This window comes from Anneissia japonica, unplaced genomic scaffold, assembly GCF_011630105.1.
Source record: "Anneissia japonica isolate Jap-2015-1 unplaced genomic scaffold, ASM1163010v1 scaffold287945_len1679841_cov205, whole genome shotgun sequence".
NCBI classification, from domain to species: Eukaryota; Metazoa; Echinodermata; class Crinoidea; order Comatulida; family Comatulidae; genus Anneissia; species Anneissia japonica.
Genome location: NW_022753015.1, coordinates 1,542,417 through 1,560,503, shown reverse-complemented (window position 1 = coordinate 1,560,503; position 18,087 = coordinate 1,542,417). Strand labels below are relative to the sequence as shown.

Sequence of the window (18,087 nt, the reverse complement as noted above, 5' to 3'; positions counted from 1 at the left end):
CTACTGTACACCGAAACCTTGGTCCTTTCGAGGTCAATTTTAGGTACGTACCGGTACTACAGAGAAACAATTATGTACCTCCCCAGCTCAGTCCCGGCTAGTGCCCCGCTATTACCCGGCTTTTTTTGGGGGGGGGGGCTGGGACTGCAATTGACAAGTACATTAATTTGGAGGATTTGCAGAGGAAATCACCGACAAGAGACTCAAGTTTCAAGCAAGCGACCCGGTTTCTTATCAGAGAGGCGCGGTTGTGCTATTATTACCCAAAAATAACAGGTTTGTTAAACTGAGACAGTCACCATTGGCAACGGGAATTTTGGCTGTTGCCCGATACAGAGGTTCCCATAGTAGTGTAGAATATTGTTGAGTGTCTGTTTCATTTGATTACCACTCCCTTACTTGTTTGTAGTTTGGTCTGCGTTGACGATGACTTGTTAATTAATTGTTAATTTGACAAGCCTGCGTCAAATAAACAGTTTGTCTGCACCGTTATTAGCGTTAGACGCGTCCAGATTTCGGACGTATTCAGGACGCATCGTGGACGAATTCAGGATGCGTCAGATGCGTCTAAAACGTGCAGCATTTATGAACGGTACTGTAAGGTACAGATATCATTTTTTGGTTTTTCAAAAACCTCATTTGACATTTTACCTCAGCCTCAATTTGTTCATATTTTGTTCTTAATTTTTAAGCAATTTCAGCCTCGGTGTTTTTATAAAATGTGTTCTTATTAAAAAAAAAAAAGAAGTGTAGTAGACTAGAGCATTGTAGTTGTCTCCACTCCCAAATCTTACTGTACAAAGAGACTTTGAGACTGGTCACCAAAAGTTCCCAGATGATCCACTGCACATTCCAGGCCACTAAAACATAGAGCATATACTGTAGTTCCCAAATGATCAACTTTCAACTCTCACAATGCAATACATTATATAAAAGAGACTTGTTATAGAACATGAAGTGTCCCAAATGCTCAAACATCCCCTTCCAACGCCTCATAAAGACGCTTTTTTATGAAGCAATGAAAGTCCCAAATGATATATAAATAAAACTATGGTATTGGATGTCCCAATTGATACTTGATAGAATGTCATTGTTGTATTATGATGTCATAAATAAAACGGAATAATATTTAATATAAGTTTTACTGAGTTTATATAAGAAATAGTCAATTTATGGCTATTGATATTATGTCTTTTATGATGTGCTATAAGAAAAGCTAACTTTTAAGTACTGTATATGCACATGCGCCATATTAGGCACAGAACTAACTGCTAAATGTCTCTTCCGCAAGAGTATGCGGTAAATAATTCGCATTTCGGTCCTCCAGCTCAACACAATGAGCACAGCCAAAGACCAAAGGTTTTAACGGATCCTCGTTGTTTAGCGCACGCGCACACACATTTTGGTTCAAACATGAAAAAAGTAATAGTAAATTAAGGAAACTAAATGGCAAAGTAAGTTACTTTAATGTTAAGCCATAGCCATCGGTGTAACCATAACCATTGATATGCTCTGTCCCTCATTTTACACCTTGCGTAAAATTCAGTAACCCCTGTTCAAAATCCTGGATACGCCACTATCTTGTACTACTGTTGTATACCAATACTAAATATACTATTTTGGGAGATACCATGCACCTGTGCCCACTGTTTATTGGTGGAATCTCATTTTTAAGGGCATTCCTAATGAGAAGTGGAAGTAGAGCAGCTGTTGCTTAAACTTGCAGGTGTTAGTTGCTACACGCTTGGTTGGTCAGGACCTGGCTAACACATGAGGTCAAGCAGGGGTCAGGGGTTTGGTCTCCAACTGAAAGGTGATCACAACAACCTAAATGAAAAGCAAAACATATTGTGTACTGTTCTATAAATTATTATTATGTATTTAAATTAGGATTTTTAATGTCTGCCACTATCTGGATCTACCCTGGCCTACTTTCAGGTTGCATATATTAATGAGTTCCGCCCAATTCAATACACTACAAAATAATAGCATCAAGAAAATATAAAACCACAGCTTCTTTACTATATATTTCATAATTCATAATTTTATTGTGTTCAATAGATGTAACAACAAAGTCCCTTTTGTGTAAGCACTGCACCAAACATGGTATTTTTTGGGAAACATCATTCTCGAATAAACACTGGCATTTATTAGAGATATTCTATATTTGATATACAGTGCTTAATTGAAAGTACATACCGTACCCAACATGATTTGATTTGAAGCTTTGTATCATTAAAATACTATTATAAATAACCGATTTCTCAGATTATTTACAAGTGTACATTCTAACAAGTCGATACCGTAAGCATATGTACAAAACATGGTATCATTTTGGACTACAATAACAATAATGCCACTCTGGAGTAAGCACTGCTCTGTAATACACCCCTCCTGAAGTGCCAGACTGACGCATCCAAAAATTGTGTAAGAGTTGTGGCTCTTATTTGGGTCATTCATGGTGAAGTAAAATCTCCCAATTACTAACTCTCTATTTTATGAACTCGATTTGTGGCAATAACCTCATTACAAACAATCTTTTTTTAACTTCCAAAACACTTAGCGTTGTATTTAAAAGTCAGAAATAAGGAAATGTTACATCAGCTAATAAAACGTTATTAAACTGGTCAATGGATTGACATCTTTAAAGCAAGAAATATCAATCATTTTCAGCTGAGATATATATATTTTCAATTTGAGCTTTGTTTTGGTTGCGAACTCTGTTGGGACAGAGGTGTACATAATTGGGAATGTTACTGTAAATAGTAGGGCTATCTGTGACAAACACTCTATAGGTTGCAAAGAGGTCACCTTTTTGACATTGACCTTTCACATCTCTAAACTGCTTAATTATTATTAAATTAGTTTCTATTGTACTAGTACTAAGCAATGTATTTTGTGGGACAAGTCACTGAATTAAAAGGAGATAACTTTATTTAAATTTTGAAATTAGAAAGTAATCAGTTTATATGTATATTAAGCAAACTCAATTTTTGCAGTAAATGATATACAGTAATTTCAAGTGAATTTTGAATGAACTTTGTATGGTCAGTTGTTGTTTGTCCTTAATTGGGTTAATTACATAGATACTGTTTTACTCATTTAGATTATTTAAACCAATAAAACTTCTATCTTAGTTTAAAGATGTTACTGTACCTTTACATTAGAGTAAATATAAAATAAAAAGTTTCTTAAATATAAATTTTCATATTTGGCCCAATTTTATACTTGTTACACTATTAAATCCTTTTAAATGAACTCACAGTATCCCAACTGATCAGCTTCTGAACTGAATAACTTCCCTTACAATCAGATATTCCCTTACAATCTGATATTCCCTTACAATCTGATGTTTGGGATACAAGTCCCCTTAAAGCTTTGTTGTCCAATTTATCATTTTGAACGAACGAAGTGTAACACTTCTATAGCTTTAATATTGTACCAATTTTCAAACTTAAACATTTTCGAATGCAGCCAGGTTTTATGAAGAACATTGCTCACACAGAAATGACCAGGTCCACGTTTAGTTTGACCCAAAAAAAAGTCCAATCCGAACAGGGTATAAATCTGTCTAAGGCCTGTAAAAAAGTGTATTATTTACGATCATATGTTTAGATCCATGCGTTTAGAATTTGGTTACTATCTTTGCAACATCATGATCTGATGATCCATTTGACAGTTTTCTCCCATCAAGTGTTATTGTTTTTCATTATTTCTTCCTCCTTTTAATGTAATAAATCACCAGTAGGCATTAATCAAAGGCTCATCTTGTTCCCTTCTGTGGGATTATCATTTTAATGTATCTGGTTTATGTGATTAAACTTAATTGATATGCATTATCGCTGTTTGATGATTTATTACTGGTATAGGTTTGTTTAGCACCATTTATGCAAAATATTATATTGTGGTATAGATTCAATTTGGGATGTTTTTGGTCTGAAATTAGGAGGATTGAGTGTTGATGATTATAAGATTTATATCTGCTTAGTTTTGATGTTGTAATTCAATTTGCTTTCAATGCTGCAGTTATTCCTATGAAAAGTTCATCATCTTCGCTTTAAAAGTAGGTGGACAGTAGTTGGCTATTAAACCGATTCTGTTTCACCATTAATGAATTTCTGTTCATTGTTTGAAAGCAAGCCAAACCTGTAGTGTTCGATCCAGCTCGCTGTTCTTCAAGTAAAGAAATGTGTGGTTGTGAACTTTGATCACAAAAATAATTGAGTACATGGAATAACTTATTCATGGATTGACATTTGTTTACATAGAATATTTTGTTCCTGAACATTTTTGCAGAAATCTTGAAACCCAGGCCAGATGGATAAACCATTACAGTTGCTGTTTTGGCGAAACATTTTGGTTAAACTGATTACGAGAAGTTTAGCTTGCTGTGATTTGTAAATGTTTTTCTCATCTTCCTCCACAGATGTTTTCTCCTCCGACTGGAAGCTCAAAGAATGTACAGCCTGGACAACCAACGCAAGGGCCACCATATAATAAGCCAGGTATTTTTGCAATGTTCAGTTTTTTTTTCTTTTTATGGTACTTGTTTGAGTATGTTTTGGAAAATATATGCTAATATAATTCATGGTCTTAATGATGGGTCACAGTAACCATTATACATTTGCATTCCATGAATAATGATGGTATAAATTCTATCCGTAATCTGGTGTGAGAGAGGGAGAGAAAAAGATTAAGCAAGGCTTGAGCTTGGAGTTTATCTGTGGTAGGTGTTACACTCCACTGCAGGTGAAAAGACTTTCCACCGAAGTTCGGCATTCATCTCTATTCTATGTTACTCTTTACCAAGTGTCGTATGTAAGTGGGTCTTTTTTAGATATCTCAACAAAAATTTTCTGACTTCTATGTATTTTTTTAAAGCTAAAACGGAAATTAACATAATATTTTGTAACAAGATAATTTTTTGTGCTCAACTTGAATTGACCATGGTACCGATGATGACATGGAAACCTGTAAGGAACGTGACCTGTTACCAATTTGAACTTCCTGTGCTGCAAGGTTACCTGGGAAATAGTGATGCCAAGAAAACTTATTAACAGTTCCTAATGATTTTTCACTAATTAATAGATTCTTCATTAACAAATTTTCAATTGAATTCTTTATTAACCAATTATGATTCTGTTCATTTAATATTAGGATCAAAATGTTTTCATTTGAATTGAAAATGAAAGATTTTTTTTTTTATGTTGAAAACTTCCATGATAGTTCATCGATTATCTCTTCAAGTTGTTTACACAATTTTAACACAATTTTCTTGGTAAACCATTGCTTCTAAGTTCTCTGAAGTAAGAAATATCAGGTCAGTTATACAAATACTTAAAGAATGGTTTCATCTAGTGAAAGTGTTATTAAAGCCTACATTAAAAGCTGTTTCGTTGGTACTGAGAGCTGATTGCATGGCTTTTGTTTGACCACAAGCCTACAGTAGCCTTTGTGTAGTCCCAAATTTAGACCTCTTTCAATTAGCAATTTAGCTTGTCATGTGACTAGATTTTAGATTACTTGTTCTGTGATGTATATGAGTTTCAAAGACTCAGATTTTGTTCAATTGACTAAGGAAAGTATAGGCTCACTCGGCTTATTAGTGGCCTTTGTTAGTGTGCTTCGCACGATTACACTGAAGAATTGGTCATCAAGGCAAAGAAGTAAATTAGTTTGTTAGTGACAGAGCATTTGTTAATGTGCAATTCATTGGAGCGTACAAGTGCTTTGCATCACACTCAAAGAACCAGTTTGGTCAGCAAGTGCTAATATCTTTTCTTACTGAACATTTATTAAATTTAATCTCAATCATCATCATTCATCAGTATGTCCTAGCAAGAATATATTTTCATTAAATTTTTGGTTTTCAGTTATATAATATAAACAATGTTTTATATAATGTAAAAGTAAATTGTGATAATACTTTATTAAGACACCCTTTGATTGAGAATGTAAAAAATTCCAGATTAACCAGATTTAATAACTTTTATTGGTCCATATCTGAAATACATAGTAAACTAGAAGTTTTAAAAAAATGTTTATTTTGCTAGAAAAAATAAACTAAAATTCTACACTTTTTAATGTATTGAAGTACTCTAGTTTATAAAGTTTGTGTACTTATTATTGATGTTCCATGAACTTTTTAAAGAACAAGTTCGTCAATACAAGATTTACCATCAATGTTACAAAATTATTTTTATCATCCAGAATAATTCATTTCTAGCATATAGTACAAAAATGTGTAAACTTTGTAATTCATATTTAGGAAACTTCTTAATTATTTGAACTTTGACATTTGACCTTATTGATTATGTATATTTTAATCTTCATTATAATTATAATAACTGCTAATTGTGTCGATCCATAGATAACGTTTCATGAAATGATGCTTCATCAATGCTTTTATAATTGTTGCCATCATGTAGTAAATTATTGTTGAATTCTGAATAACAAAACTGTTTTTATCTATGAATAATGTGGTATCCACCATTTATATCGCATCAAGTTGGATACTTTTCATGTTGATTGGTGTTACTCATAATATAATCACATTACTCGTAAAATCTGTATTACTACATACAGTATGGTATGCTTAGTGAATATGGCAATGCTACGATGATTGCTAGTAAATTATCGACTCAAAATATAATATTCATCTACTCTATGGAAGACCTGATTGTGTTCATCGTATTTACTTTTATAATGATAATGTTTTAGATTAATACAACTACAGTAAATACTTTTTCCCCTCAGATAATTACTATAATTGATTGTAATTCAACACTATTATATTGATTATATAAGCTAATGGACCTATATATACATTTGAATTGCTACACTTCATAAGCTTAATTATTACCAAATTGATAATTGATAACTTTTCCTTTATAGTGTGTATTAAAGGAGTAGTCTTTTATTAGCAATATCCTGTTCCTTCCATTTCCTACAGTACGTATAATTATGATGATTGAATCCCTAAATTTAGCTTTTCTTCAGGTTTTAACTTATTTATAAATTTAAACAATTGTACTTTCAATTCATCCTACACTAACAAATAAATCTCGTATTGTTCCCCAAGGGTTCAAACAGTAGGAATTAAAACTTACTTTATCTACTGTACATTTCTTCAAATTTTCCATTCTTTTCATTTTGATGCACTTGCTCTAAGAGTTTGGTGTTCCCATTTGGACATTTGATTGGTCTAGTTACATGGTCAGTGATTGAAGTTTTAACTTTCTTCTACACCCCCCTTCCCCATCAATAGTTTGAATCCCAGTGGGAGCATATGTTTTAAAATGGTTTTGTATTAAATTGAATTATTTAACTATAAACCTCATAATAATCAGAAAATAAATTTTAGTTCTAGTAAGTTGTCAGCTTGAATTTGAGTCAAGCCAAATGTGATTTTGATAATAAAAATATATAAAAAATAGATAACAATTAGCGATCAATTACTCCTCATGAGTCAAACATCAGACAATGTAAACAGAAAAATTAGACAGTTCAGCATGATGCATTTGGAAACAAATGTTTCTTTAAAATAAATGTATCCTTTTGTATGGTTATGATTTTATGTTGGATTTAAAGTGTACAAACAACTAAGAAAATATTATGAAATTATGCATGTAGAACTTCAGTAATTTATCCCAAAAAGAGATTGTAAATGTTGAACAAACTTGAGCAGATGTAATAATAATCAGACATCACATGGAATTTAAACACCAGACAAAAATTGACTTCATTTGAATTGAATATTAATGTCATTGTTTACCTGTTATTTCATTCAGGTAGCCCCTCTTTAATTTTTGTGTTTTTTTTATTTTTTATTTTCAAATTGTTTAGAGAAGATGAAGCATTTTATGAGCTTCAAAATAATAGCAAGAATCGGTCATAGGCCAATGCTTGTTAATGTTTACCACGTGCTGCTCTTCCAACAACTTGCGCTGCAGCATTTTAAAACACTAATCACAACTCTTTCCGCATCATTTCTTTCGTGAGAGGAGCAATATATTTTCACTTGTGCGTGGCCACTTTAGAAGAGTGAAAAAAATTAAGCAACTCAAGTGAAGCAGTTGAAGCTGATAGGAGAATTGGGAAAATTTCTAACAATATTGGTGATGTGGATCATTATAATGATAGCTTCTGTCATAGAATATGTCAGTTTTTGCACCTAGACAAATTGCCTTGCTGTTGAAACAATCTGAAGATTGATTATGCTTAAGAGATTCTAATCTGATTAATTTGGAATAACAAGGATTATTTAAAGATATTATCAATATTGAGCTAAAAACACTTAAACTTAAACTATAATATACTTATTTGTAATGTCATTCATTAGTTGCTATCATTGAAAAATTCTAAGAAAATATTTTTCTCTTAATAAACTAATAAACAAAGCCTACTGTAATAAACAAAAATGTATAAATAATATTTTTGTCTTTGTACTGACACGTAGTTTGGCCATTCAACATATTGAATGATTGGAAAATAACAGATTATTTAAAGATATTATCAATATTGAGCTAAACAAAATTATAATGAAAATTTTGTCATTCATTAAATATTAGTTTTCATTGGAAAATTATAACAAGAACATTTTTTCTCACCAAATAAATAAATAATATTCCTTTCTATGTTCTGGCCCTTAATTTGGCTGCTAATCAGTGTATGCAATGAGTAATTCAATATTATAATTGAATTAATTTAAGCAATTACTGTATGCTGTAAACCAAATTTGTACATACCATATTTTCAATCTTTTATTTACTTTATGTGAATTATTTTAAATAAATTTTAATAAATATGTAAAAATGTATTTTTTTAGAGGGAGCGGAATGTAAAAACATATTTTTTGTAGTCACATAAAATAAAGCAAATTGTGCAAACATTAATATTGTCTTAGATAATTTAATCTGTAATTTTTTTTTCATTTGAGGATAAAAAGGTGTAAATTAGATTGTGTAAGAAGAGTGATTAATTGTGGTCTCTACTAAAGTGGCATGTTAAACAGCATTGTCTATAATTTTATTCTCTACTGATATTCTCAATTATTGTTACTCATACAATATTAATAATTCACAATAAGACTATTCGTAGATGAATAAGAACGTATCACACCTTAAGTAACAGAATTATTGATAAATGCTTTATTGGTGTTATCTAATATTCGTTTGATTCACAGGACATGTTGAAGCAAAGAAGGTGTGTGACTCAGATTTTGTTGCATTATTTGAACCACTTAAACTGGCAACTGATATACAGAATACAGTAGTTAAGAACAGTCCAATATTTAAGAACAATCTGATATTTATTTGCCCATGAACATTTCCCACCTTAACAAAACTAGTTTAACAAGGCGAATGATTTAGTTCTATATGTTTATTCACTTGTCTAACACTTATTTACGTAATATTTATGCCCCATGCATTACATGTACCCATGTGGAAGCGAGGTAATATATGTCTCCTATGATGGTGCATTATCATATTATCATTTAGCCCTCTTAAATGGGAAAGGTCATAATTTGTACTACACAGCAGCTGTATGCAAATGAGGCGGGCCTTTGTGTACTTGGTATTTTCTTATATCCCTGTCTGTGTTACCCCTTTGTTTAATCTCCTTCGCTATCCCGTCTATATTACACTTGACTAGAATGTTATCTTTATTATCTAATGATTGATGACCTAAATGTAGAGCATTTTTATGTTGCACTAGATATGTTTTATAAATATTTGACCTGAAGATGGAGCGTAGATAATAAAGAAAGCGATAAAAAATTATAGTGAATTGTGTAATGTAGTTATATTGTCACTGAAGTTGTATTGCTGATTTTAGTACTGTTTTTAATGACATAGCTGCAATTAAAGAATGTTAATAATATAACATACTGAACTACTTTTAAAATTGTTTTTTATTTTATCTTTTTCCAATTTTTAAAAAAAAATCTCAACCGTTTCAAATTTACTAGTGTTGCTTTTCTACTTCTGTATTCTAACTTCAAGGTTATTACTAAATAGAATGTTCTTTTGTTAAAATTGTAAAAATAATTAAAAGTATTAGGCATCTGTGAAATCTTACTACTTAAACCAAAAAAATCTTTCACACATCTTTAATAAGTAGAAATGCTTTACTTTCTTCAATGCATCTTCTGTGAAGACCATGCCGAGAATTTCATCAATATGCAAATGATGTGTAACCATATTCGTGTTTATAACATATTAAAAGAGATTCATAAAAAAATCAGATTTTATAATTCTTGAATTTCCTGAAGAATTTCTCAAAGGTCATAGTATACATTGTAAATATTGGATCTTATTAAGCTTTATTACCTTTGGAAATGATTTAAGTAGAATTAAAGCAGTACCACTAATTACACTACATTTCTTTATGTTTTTATCTTGTCAGTGTACAAACAGGTTTCCAAATCATCTAGATTTGTAATTATATTTTTATTTCCATGGTCAATAGTAATAAAACGAGATTGTCATGCCAAAAAAATCTACTAATAATGGTTTTGGAGACTGATCAAACTTTCGTTTAATGATAAATAATAATAATTAATGTCGTTTAATAAGACGCACATATCTATCTCGTTAAGAATAGCTTGCGGCATTATTTCCCTATATGAAAAGAAAAACAAATCATAAATTGTTATTTTCTTGTGTTGAATTTTTAAATTTCCTTGTGTAGATATTCAGTTGGATCATTTTTTTTTTTTACTAAAAATAAAAAAAAGGGATAAAAAATGTAATATAGTTTAAGTTATAATTGTATGTTGACAATAAACAAATCAAGCCTGTCGGTATTTTTAAAATGGCTATTACCATCTGAACAACTTAAAGTTTGTCCTAAGAAAAATTATTTAAAAAAAACAACTAGGAAGAACTTGATTTAAGTTATTTAAATCTCCTTTCATTCAAGTCCAGTACAAAATTGTGGATACTTGAAATTTCATAGGATTTAAATGTGAAATATTGAATGAAATTGTGTTAAAAAAAAGAATATCTTTTTTAATGAATATATGGAATTATGATGATTTATTGATGTTCCAGACTTGTTAATTAGGTATTAGGAAATTAGTGTATGGACTAGTATTAAGGCATCGACTTTCCAACATCCATTGTTTATATATTGTTTAATATTATATTAAATTTAGAGGTACTGAATAATTAGTTCTAATAAACTTTCCAATGGTTTTTTTGCAACTGTTTTTAAAATATACGTAATTAGTTTATTAATTTTTTCAGTTTTGTAATTGGCAACTTTCATTGCCCTTGAATTTTGAGCAAATAAAAAAAACAACTACTGTATGAAATTAATATACATGATGTTTTTTTAATGTAGATTAATTAAATACTCTATATGTGGACTTAAGATTCAATATTTTAGTTTAGATGTCGATTATCTGTCATGAAGCACAGTGTGAATAGTTCCAAGAAAGATGATCCATCAGGTTTTATTGTGATTTTAACGATTAAGATTATTTCTAGGGATAACATCAACCACGAAAAGAAAACCAAGCTCTGTTTTCAGAGGCTATTAATACTTGTCATTTAAGGCTACAATATATAAATCTAAAATCTTAAACATCAATTAAGAAAGTATATTTATAAGTCTATTATAAAATGTGGAATCAAAATGTTCCTTTAAAAGATAATTTTTTATGGATAAATATGAAAACGAAAATCTCAAAAATACATTTAAAACTAAAACAACGCAGCTGTACTTGTTTTTTTCTGATATATACACTTTTCCTACAAACATTTTAAAATTTGTTCAACCAATTTATATGCTAAAAAATGGTAAATTACCATATTTTTGATGAAGTAGCACTATATAAATGATTTAATGTGTACATTATATTACGTGTCTGTCAATTGGACAGGAAAATATTTTGATATTCTAATTTCCAGTCTGAAACTAATAAAATATATACAGTACAGAGTAAGCATTAAAGTACTGATTTTTTTTTTTTTATAGTTTATTAGCTTAACACTATACACAGAGATATCTATATTTTGTTTGTTTTGTTGTGCAACAAACATGTAAATTTGTTGGATGCACTGAAAAGCTAACTCCTCCAATATTATAATTGCTTGCAGTAGTAAGGTTAATAACCAATACTCTTTATGACTGTATTTGAGTATGTCAGTAAATATGTTCATTCAACATTATTTTAAAGACATACTTTGACACTCTCTTTGTTTTCTGAGATTCCATGTTCAATATTGAAGAGGTTGCTTAGGGAGGTTTAGACTTGTCATGTTGAGAGGGATAAACTAGTTGTGTGGGAAAATAACTTGTATGGACAATAGTATCTACTGTAGGGTCTTCAGGATTAGGCTACTCACAGTCGAGATCCCCCAGAAAATGTTAGGTTGGAATAGGCAACTTGAATATGCTCCTGGATGAACTATTTGCATGGTGAAGATAGAATTGTTTGCTTTAAATATTATTTTTTCTTCTCATTTTATTCCCGTTTGACTTTATTCCAGAAAACATTTTTTCTTTGAAATAGAACCCAAGTAAGCAGGTTGATGGTTTCTCCAATTTCAAATTGAAATCTATATAGTATTTCTATTTTTATGAGTTACATTACAATGAAAGGAAGAGCAAAGTAAACTCTTTTAAAAATGAACATCAGAAGGCCAACAATCCTGCCTCTTCATATCAAGTTCATGCATTCATTCAACTTGGTTGACCTTCCTCTTGTCATGCTGGGCTTTAGATGGGAGTTTTTTTTCCTGGGCCTCCAATATTCAGGAAAACTAGAGCAATGTAATCAGCCTATAAGAAATACAATCAGAGGAAAAAGGTGATTAGTGTAGTATTCTCAGGACAGTATTACACATACTGATATGTCGTACTTAATTTTGATCCGATATTCTTGTCATCTTAGTTTCCTCTATATGTAGTCAGTGTATGGTAGATAAACAGTACCTTGTATAGCCATTTATCATAATTCCAACATTTATCATTAAGAAGTCTTGGGATCTCTTCTTCTGCGTTCACTTGCTTTAAGTCGTGCATTGTTGTTTTTTCTTTAAGCCGTGTCCGATGGCTTGTAGCCAAAATCTTAGCCTAATTGAATCAGTATTTATCCTGTATATTGATCAAATGATAAGCCATATTATCTAGTAAACTTGATTCATTGGCAAGTATTATGAATCATTTTTGGAGTAGTTTTCACTTTCTCTGTTATTACGATATCTTACAATGTATTTAGAAGAATTAATGGCTGAAATGTAGTATGCATTGGTGATGATACTGTATGCTGGTCCGCTGTATCCAGACTTACATTCTCTTGGCCTCTTGCTCCAAAGGTATTTAAGAAGTGTAGTGAACTCTCATGTAGAGATTCTTCTTTTTCAGTGACGTCAGTCTTTAAATGCTTGGTATTAAGTAGATTACCTCAATGGTAAAAACAGGAGCTGATGCTACTAATACTATAAGCCCTATTGGTTTATTGTATGTAGGTTACTTATTATTGGTGAAGTAATGTAATTTAATATCTTTTAATTAAGTTTTAAAAAAAATAACACCAAACTTAATATAGATCCATATTGGGATGGTTATCATTTATATATAGGTCCCATGATGCCTCCTGGATTGGAGGCTACATATGTTGCCACATAAAAATGTGTTAATTGTTTAAAAATACCGTAGGTCTATAATCTTATATTCTCCAATAAATAATTAAATGATTAATTAATATCTTTGATTTTTATGTTGTTTCTGTTGGTGATATTAATTTTTTAAGTAATTAGAATATATGTTTGTATTGACAGTTCTCTTTTTGTTTATATCTCTAATATTTTGATATTATGTTTATGGAGCCATCGGTCTGTAGCTATCAGGTTAGTTCCAGTTGACTACACACAGATTGAAAGAAAAACAAGGTTTTACACTAGATATCCAAAACGATTATGTAATCTATGAACATGAGATATTTATGTCGTTTATTTTTAATAGCTTAGTAACCACAGTAACTAAATGCTGAAACATTAAAAGAAATTGTAACTTCATCTTCATCTGCTTAATGTTCATGGACAAACACATGGCAATGGGCTGTGTCTCCCCTCCCCCCACCCACTTTTTGGTAGAAAGTACAAAATGTCTATGCAGATTTTTGTATGATCAGCTCCCTCACAATTCATATTACCATTCATCTTACTAGTTATTTCAAAGATCATTAAAAGCAATATTATTTAGATGTGTATTGGTATTTTATATTATAGATCATATTTTCTAAAATTGTTTATTTTTAAATCTCTTCTAAAATAATGTTTAACAAGAAAAAACCCAATCAGTGTCAAACTACTTCTGGGATCCTCAAACAAAAGACAATATACGAAAAATATGAAAATTAAACAATAAAAAAAACAATCGAAATATCAATAAGAGGCCAGATGAAGTTGATATATTGAACCCTATTTGAAAATAATAGAACAGTGCTGTCCAAAAATGTGTGCTTCCCACCTTAACCAAAAATTCATATTTAATAGTTTGATATAATTAATCTGACTTACCTAATAGTATAAAATGTTTGTTTGCCTTTGATCATTATTGAAGTCAGTGCATTCATAATGTTTGATTATTTCACTTAAGTAGTCAACACATTAATTTGTTCTTGTCTTTTATTTTGTTACTGTTAATGTGAGAAAATCATTATTGAATTGATGTTGCCACCATACTTAGAAATGGATGGGTTTAGAATTTGAAAAAGTTGCTTTCTAGGGCAATAGAACAGTTATCACTTAGGGCTAGTGTCAGGAAGTTAACTAAGGACTGTTTATATTTGCCCGGCTTATGTTGCTTTCTTTTGCTAGAGTTTAAATGTCTTCTTAAATCTCTATGATTGATTTGTGAGGAAAGTGATGAATTGCTAGACAAAATGGTTGTTAAGTAGAATGATTATGAAGAAGTTGTTGCTAAGGGCAAAGATTTTGCAGTCTGAAGGCAATTCTTAAATAACACAGTAACACATTAATAATATGGTTGACCTTTTGAAAAAAGTAATGCCATTTAAACATTGATCTGAAGGTACATAGTAGTCGGAATATATTCCTTAGGGAAAAAACACACGAGCCATATTTTATTACTATTACTATATTGATCCAGTGAGTGTTTTAAAGGAATTATATATGATTGGGAGTTCGATTGAATAATTTCAGCAGCTTAGATCGGTTTGTGGATGCAAATGAAGCGTTGTTGTTCTTAGCACCCATGTTTCGTAATCAACGTAGACAAACAAAACACCTGGTTTATTGTTGAAGACGGCATTCCATTTTTAATTTTCTGCAGAAACCAAGGTTACAGCAATTTTTACTGGGTTGTGTAATGAGTATACATTTATTCCAACATTTAGTTAATAATATGTCATAACTGAATAATGTATTCAGTCATAAAAAGGCATTCTTTCGTATTAGGTCAAATTAAGTGGTTTGGGTCTTATTTAAGTCAATACTTACAAATACTAAATCTTTTTGTATCAATATGTTATATAGTGCAGTTGAATCATGGTCTAATTTACTATTGTATGCTTGCCAATAAGTGGCCAGCTTTAGAATACCTTGATCATTTGTTTGCCCAAATTCTTACTATTACCCTCCGCATTCTTTTGCATTTTGAAAGATTTAGATCACAAGTTTCTATCTATGTTTTTATATGAATTATGTGACTGCCTGTCATGGTCAGCAAAAAAATCTTAAGAGATGTAGATAAGATAATCTCTATTTGTTATATTACAATACAGTGTAGGCAAAATGTGTATATTTCAAAGATCATTAAAAGCAATATGATTTTCATAGTAACTACAAATATTGTATATTACAGTCCTATCTGCTCTGTACAGGATGTTTGTGGCGTAATAAAAAAGTAAAGTTGACTAGCTTGGTGGTTAAAGATGCTTGCCTTCTAATCCCAGGGTCCTATGTTCAATTCCTATGTGTTACAGGAATTTTTCTTGTAACCAAAACAACTTTACTCCCTAAAACTCATATTGAGATTTATAGAAGTTTGTGTAAAACATGGTGTGTGTATGTTTGTCTAGTGCAAGGGATTGTCACCTACAAGTAGGAGAGGGATAATATTCACTATTGTAAATACTTGGTGCATATGTTGTGTGCCTAAATAAATAAGTAAATAAATAAATTAATAAACTATGTTGCATATAATATTGCCTAAGTTATCACTAATCTGGATATTAGAGGCATTTGTCAGTGTCAAAACAGTAAGAAATAATAATTTTGATTAAAGAATGTAATAATTTTACATTGAATTTGATCAGTGTATTGATGGGAAAAATATGTAATCAATTTTGGCTGTATAGCAAACCGCAAAATTATTTTACATTGTTCAGAGAAAATGAAAGAGAAATCGAAGTTTGTGATTTCGGATGCTTAGAAAAGCCATGCGTAGGTGAAAATGCATGGGTCAATGGCCTCTGATTATGAAAGGGGTCTTAAATCCTACTGTTACCTGTGTATCATTGAATTGTGTCTACCTGTAATTGACCAGATCTGGCAGGTCAATAGGTGCTATTGAAAGATGAATTGGCATTTATCGGCCCTCTTCACACCTTCTTTAAAGGATACTTGTTGATACAATTAAAAGATAGACAACCAGGTAGACTCTGGACTATTTAGCATTCGTTCTTTTATTGGATTTCTCTTCCACCTTAATAGCATGGCTGAGTATTAGTAGTGTTCTTTCCTATTCTATTGATGGCCTCAAGGACTGCTTTTGTTATCAATAGGTATTCCATGAGAAAGTATTATTTGCAAGATGCAATGGAAATATGGGACTTTGTTTCCTGTCTTGACCAAAGTACATATCGACCAAAGAATATGCACTCTATTATTAAGATGAAATTATTATTGTTATTAATTTTCATTTAATCCATTCCTCCTTATAGCAATATTCTTAAATTAAATTTAGTACATGTATTGATTATTTTTATTTCTTTGTTTTCTACAGTAGGTCATTTAATCTTCCATCCAATTATATTTTGAAGTTTCACAATTGCATCATGGCTATTAATAATAATAATAATATTGATAATAATAATAATGCTTCGGTGACTTATAATGTTTTAATGGCCGTTGTTTGATATCTATTTTACATTGTAATTTTTATAGTTCATTATATTTTTGATCATTCTTTTAATTGTTTTACTGTATTTTAATGCAAGAACTTAATTTCCGACTTGGAGCAATAAAGTGTATCTTATCTTATCTTAACTTATTAATCACAGCTTTCACAGTAGTAGGCAATACCAAATAAAGATCCATTCAGAAAATGTATATTAATTATTTATTGATAATTAATGATTTATTTTGTTTGATAATAAGTCAGTTATTTAATGCATTGTTTCATAAACTCATATTTTTGCATGTCATAGGCAGGGTTTCTGATGGGGAGAGGGATATGTTTCTTATTGTAGGTTATAATCTAATATTAAAATGTGACAATTCAAATGTGGTCAAATAATGTCATTTGACCTAATTATCATGAATACAATTATTAGTAACATGTTTCTTATAATAACTTCCTGGCTGGACAAGTTGATATATCAAATAAATGTGTAAAGTTACAAGTATGTTATATATCTGACTATCACAGCCAATCAAGGAAGGCGAGCTCAGGATGTTCACATGCATGCACATAGCCTAGGGGTGTGATAGGTACATGCGGCAGGAAGAAGCCATTAACAACATAAACCAACTACAAGCAAGTGATTAAAGTATAAACTGATTTGTCCGAAAATTAAAGTTAGATCAGCGCTTAATAGTCTGTCCACATTATCAAATTTTTGTGGACAAAAAACTTTATTTAATTCTCAACCAACAGAGATAAGAACCGCCACTAACAGGTTGGAGAAAAACATACACATAGAAGGAGACAAATAATAACTAACATCAAACAACCTTACTAATTTTAAGCTTAAACGAGGATAAACTATCATAAAAAATATCAATTTCATCAGAACAACATAAATTATTATATGTAACAGCTAATCTTTGAAATAAACCTCTTAGTTACGTCAACCCGACCAAATGGAACATAGATTTGATGATTAATCTC

General features: G+C 30.7%; 1 protein-coding gene across 4 annotated transcripts in view; it reads left to right on the top strand.

The window, feature by feature from the left end:
* LOC117122657 (transcription factor 12-like) overlaps nt 1–18,087 on the top strand; it is a 115,600-nt gene that overhangs the window by 12,016 nt on the left and 85,497 nt on the right. For all 4 annotated transcript variants that reach the window (XM_033268339.1, XM_033268337.1, XM_033268338.1 and 1 more), the window contains exon 4: nt 4,427–4,505. In XM_033268339.1, the coding sequence (XP_033124230.1) occupies nt 4,427–4,505 (79 nt within the window). The remainder of the gene's footprint in view (nt 1–4,426; nt 4,506–18,087) is intronic.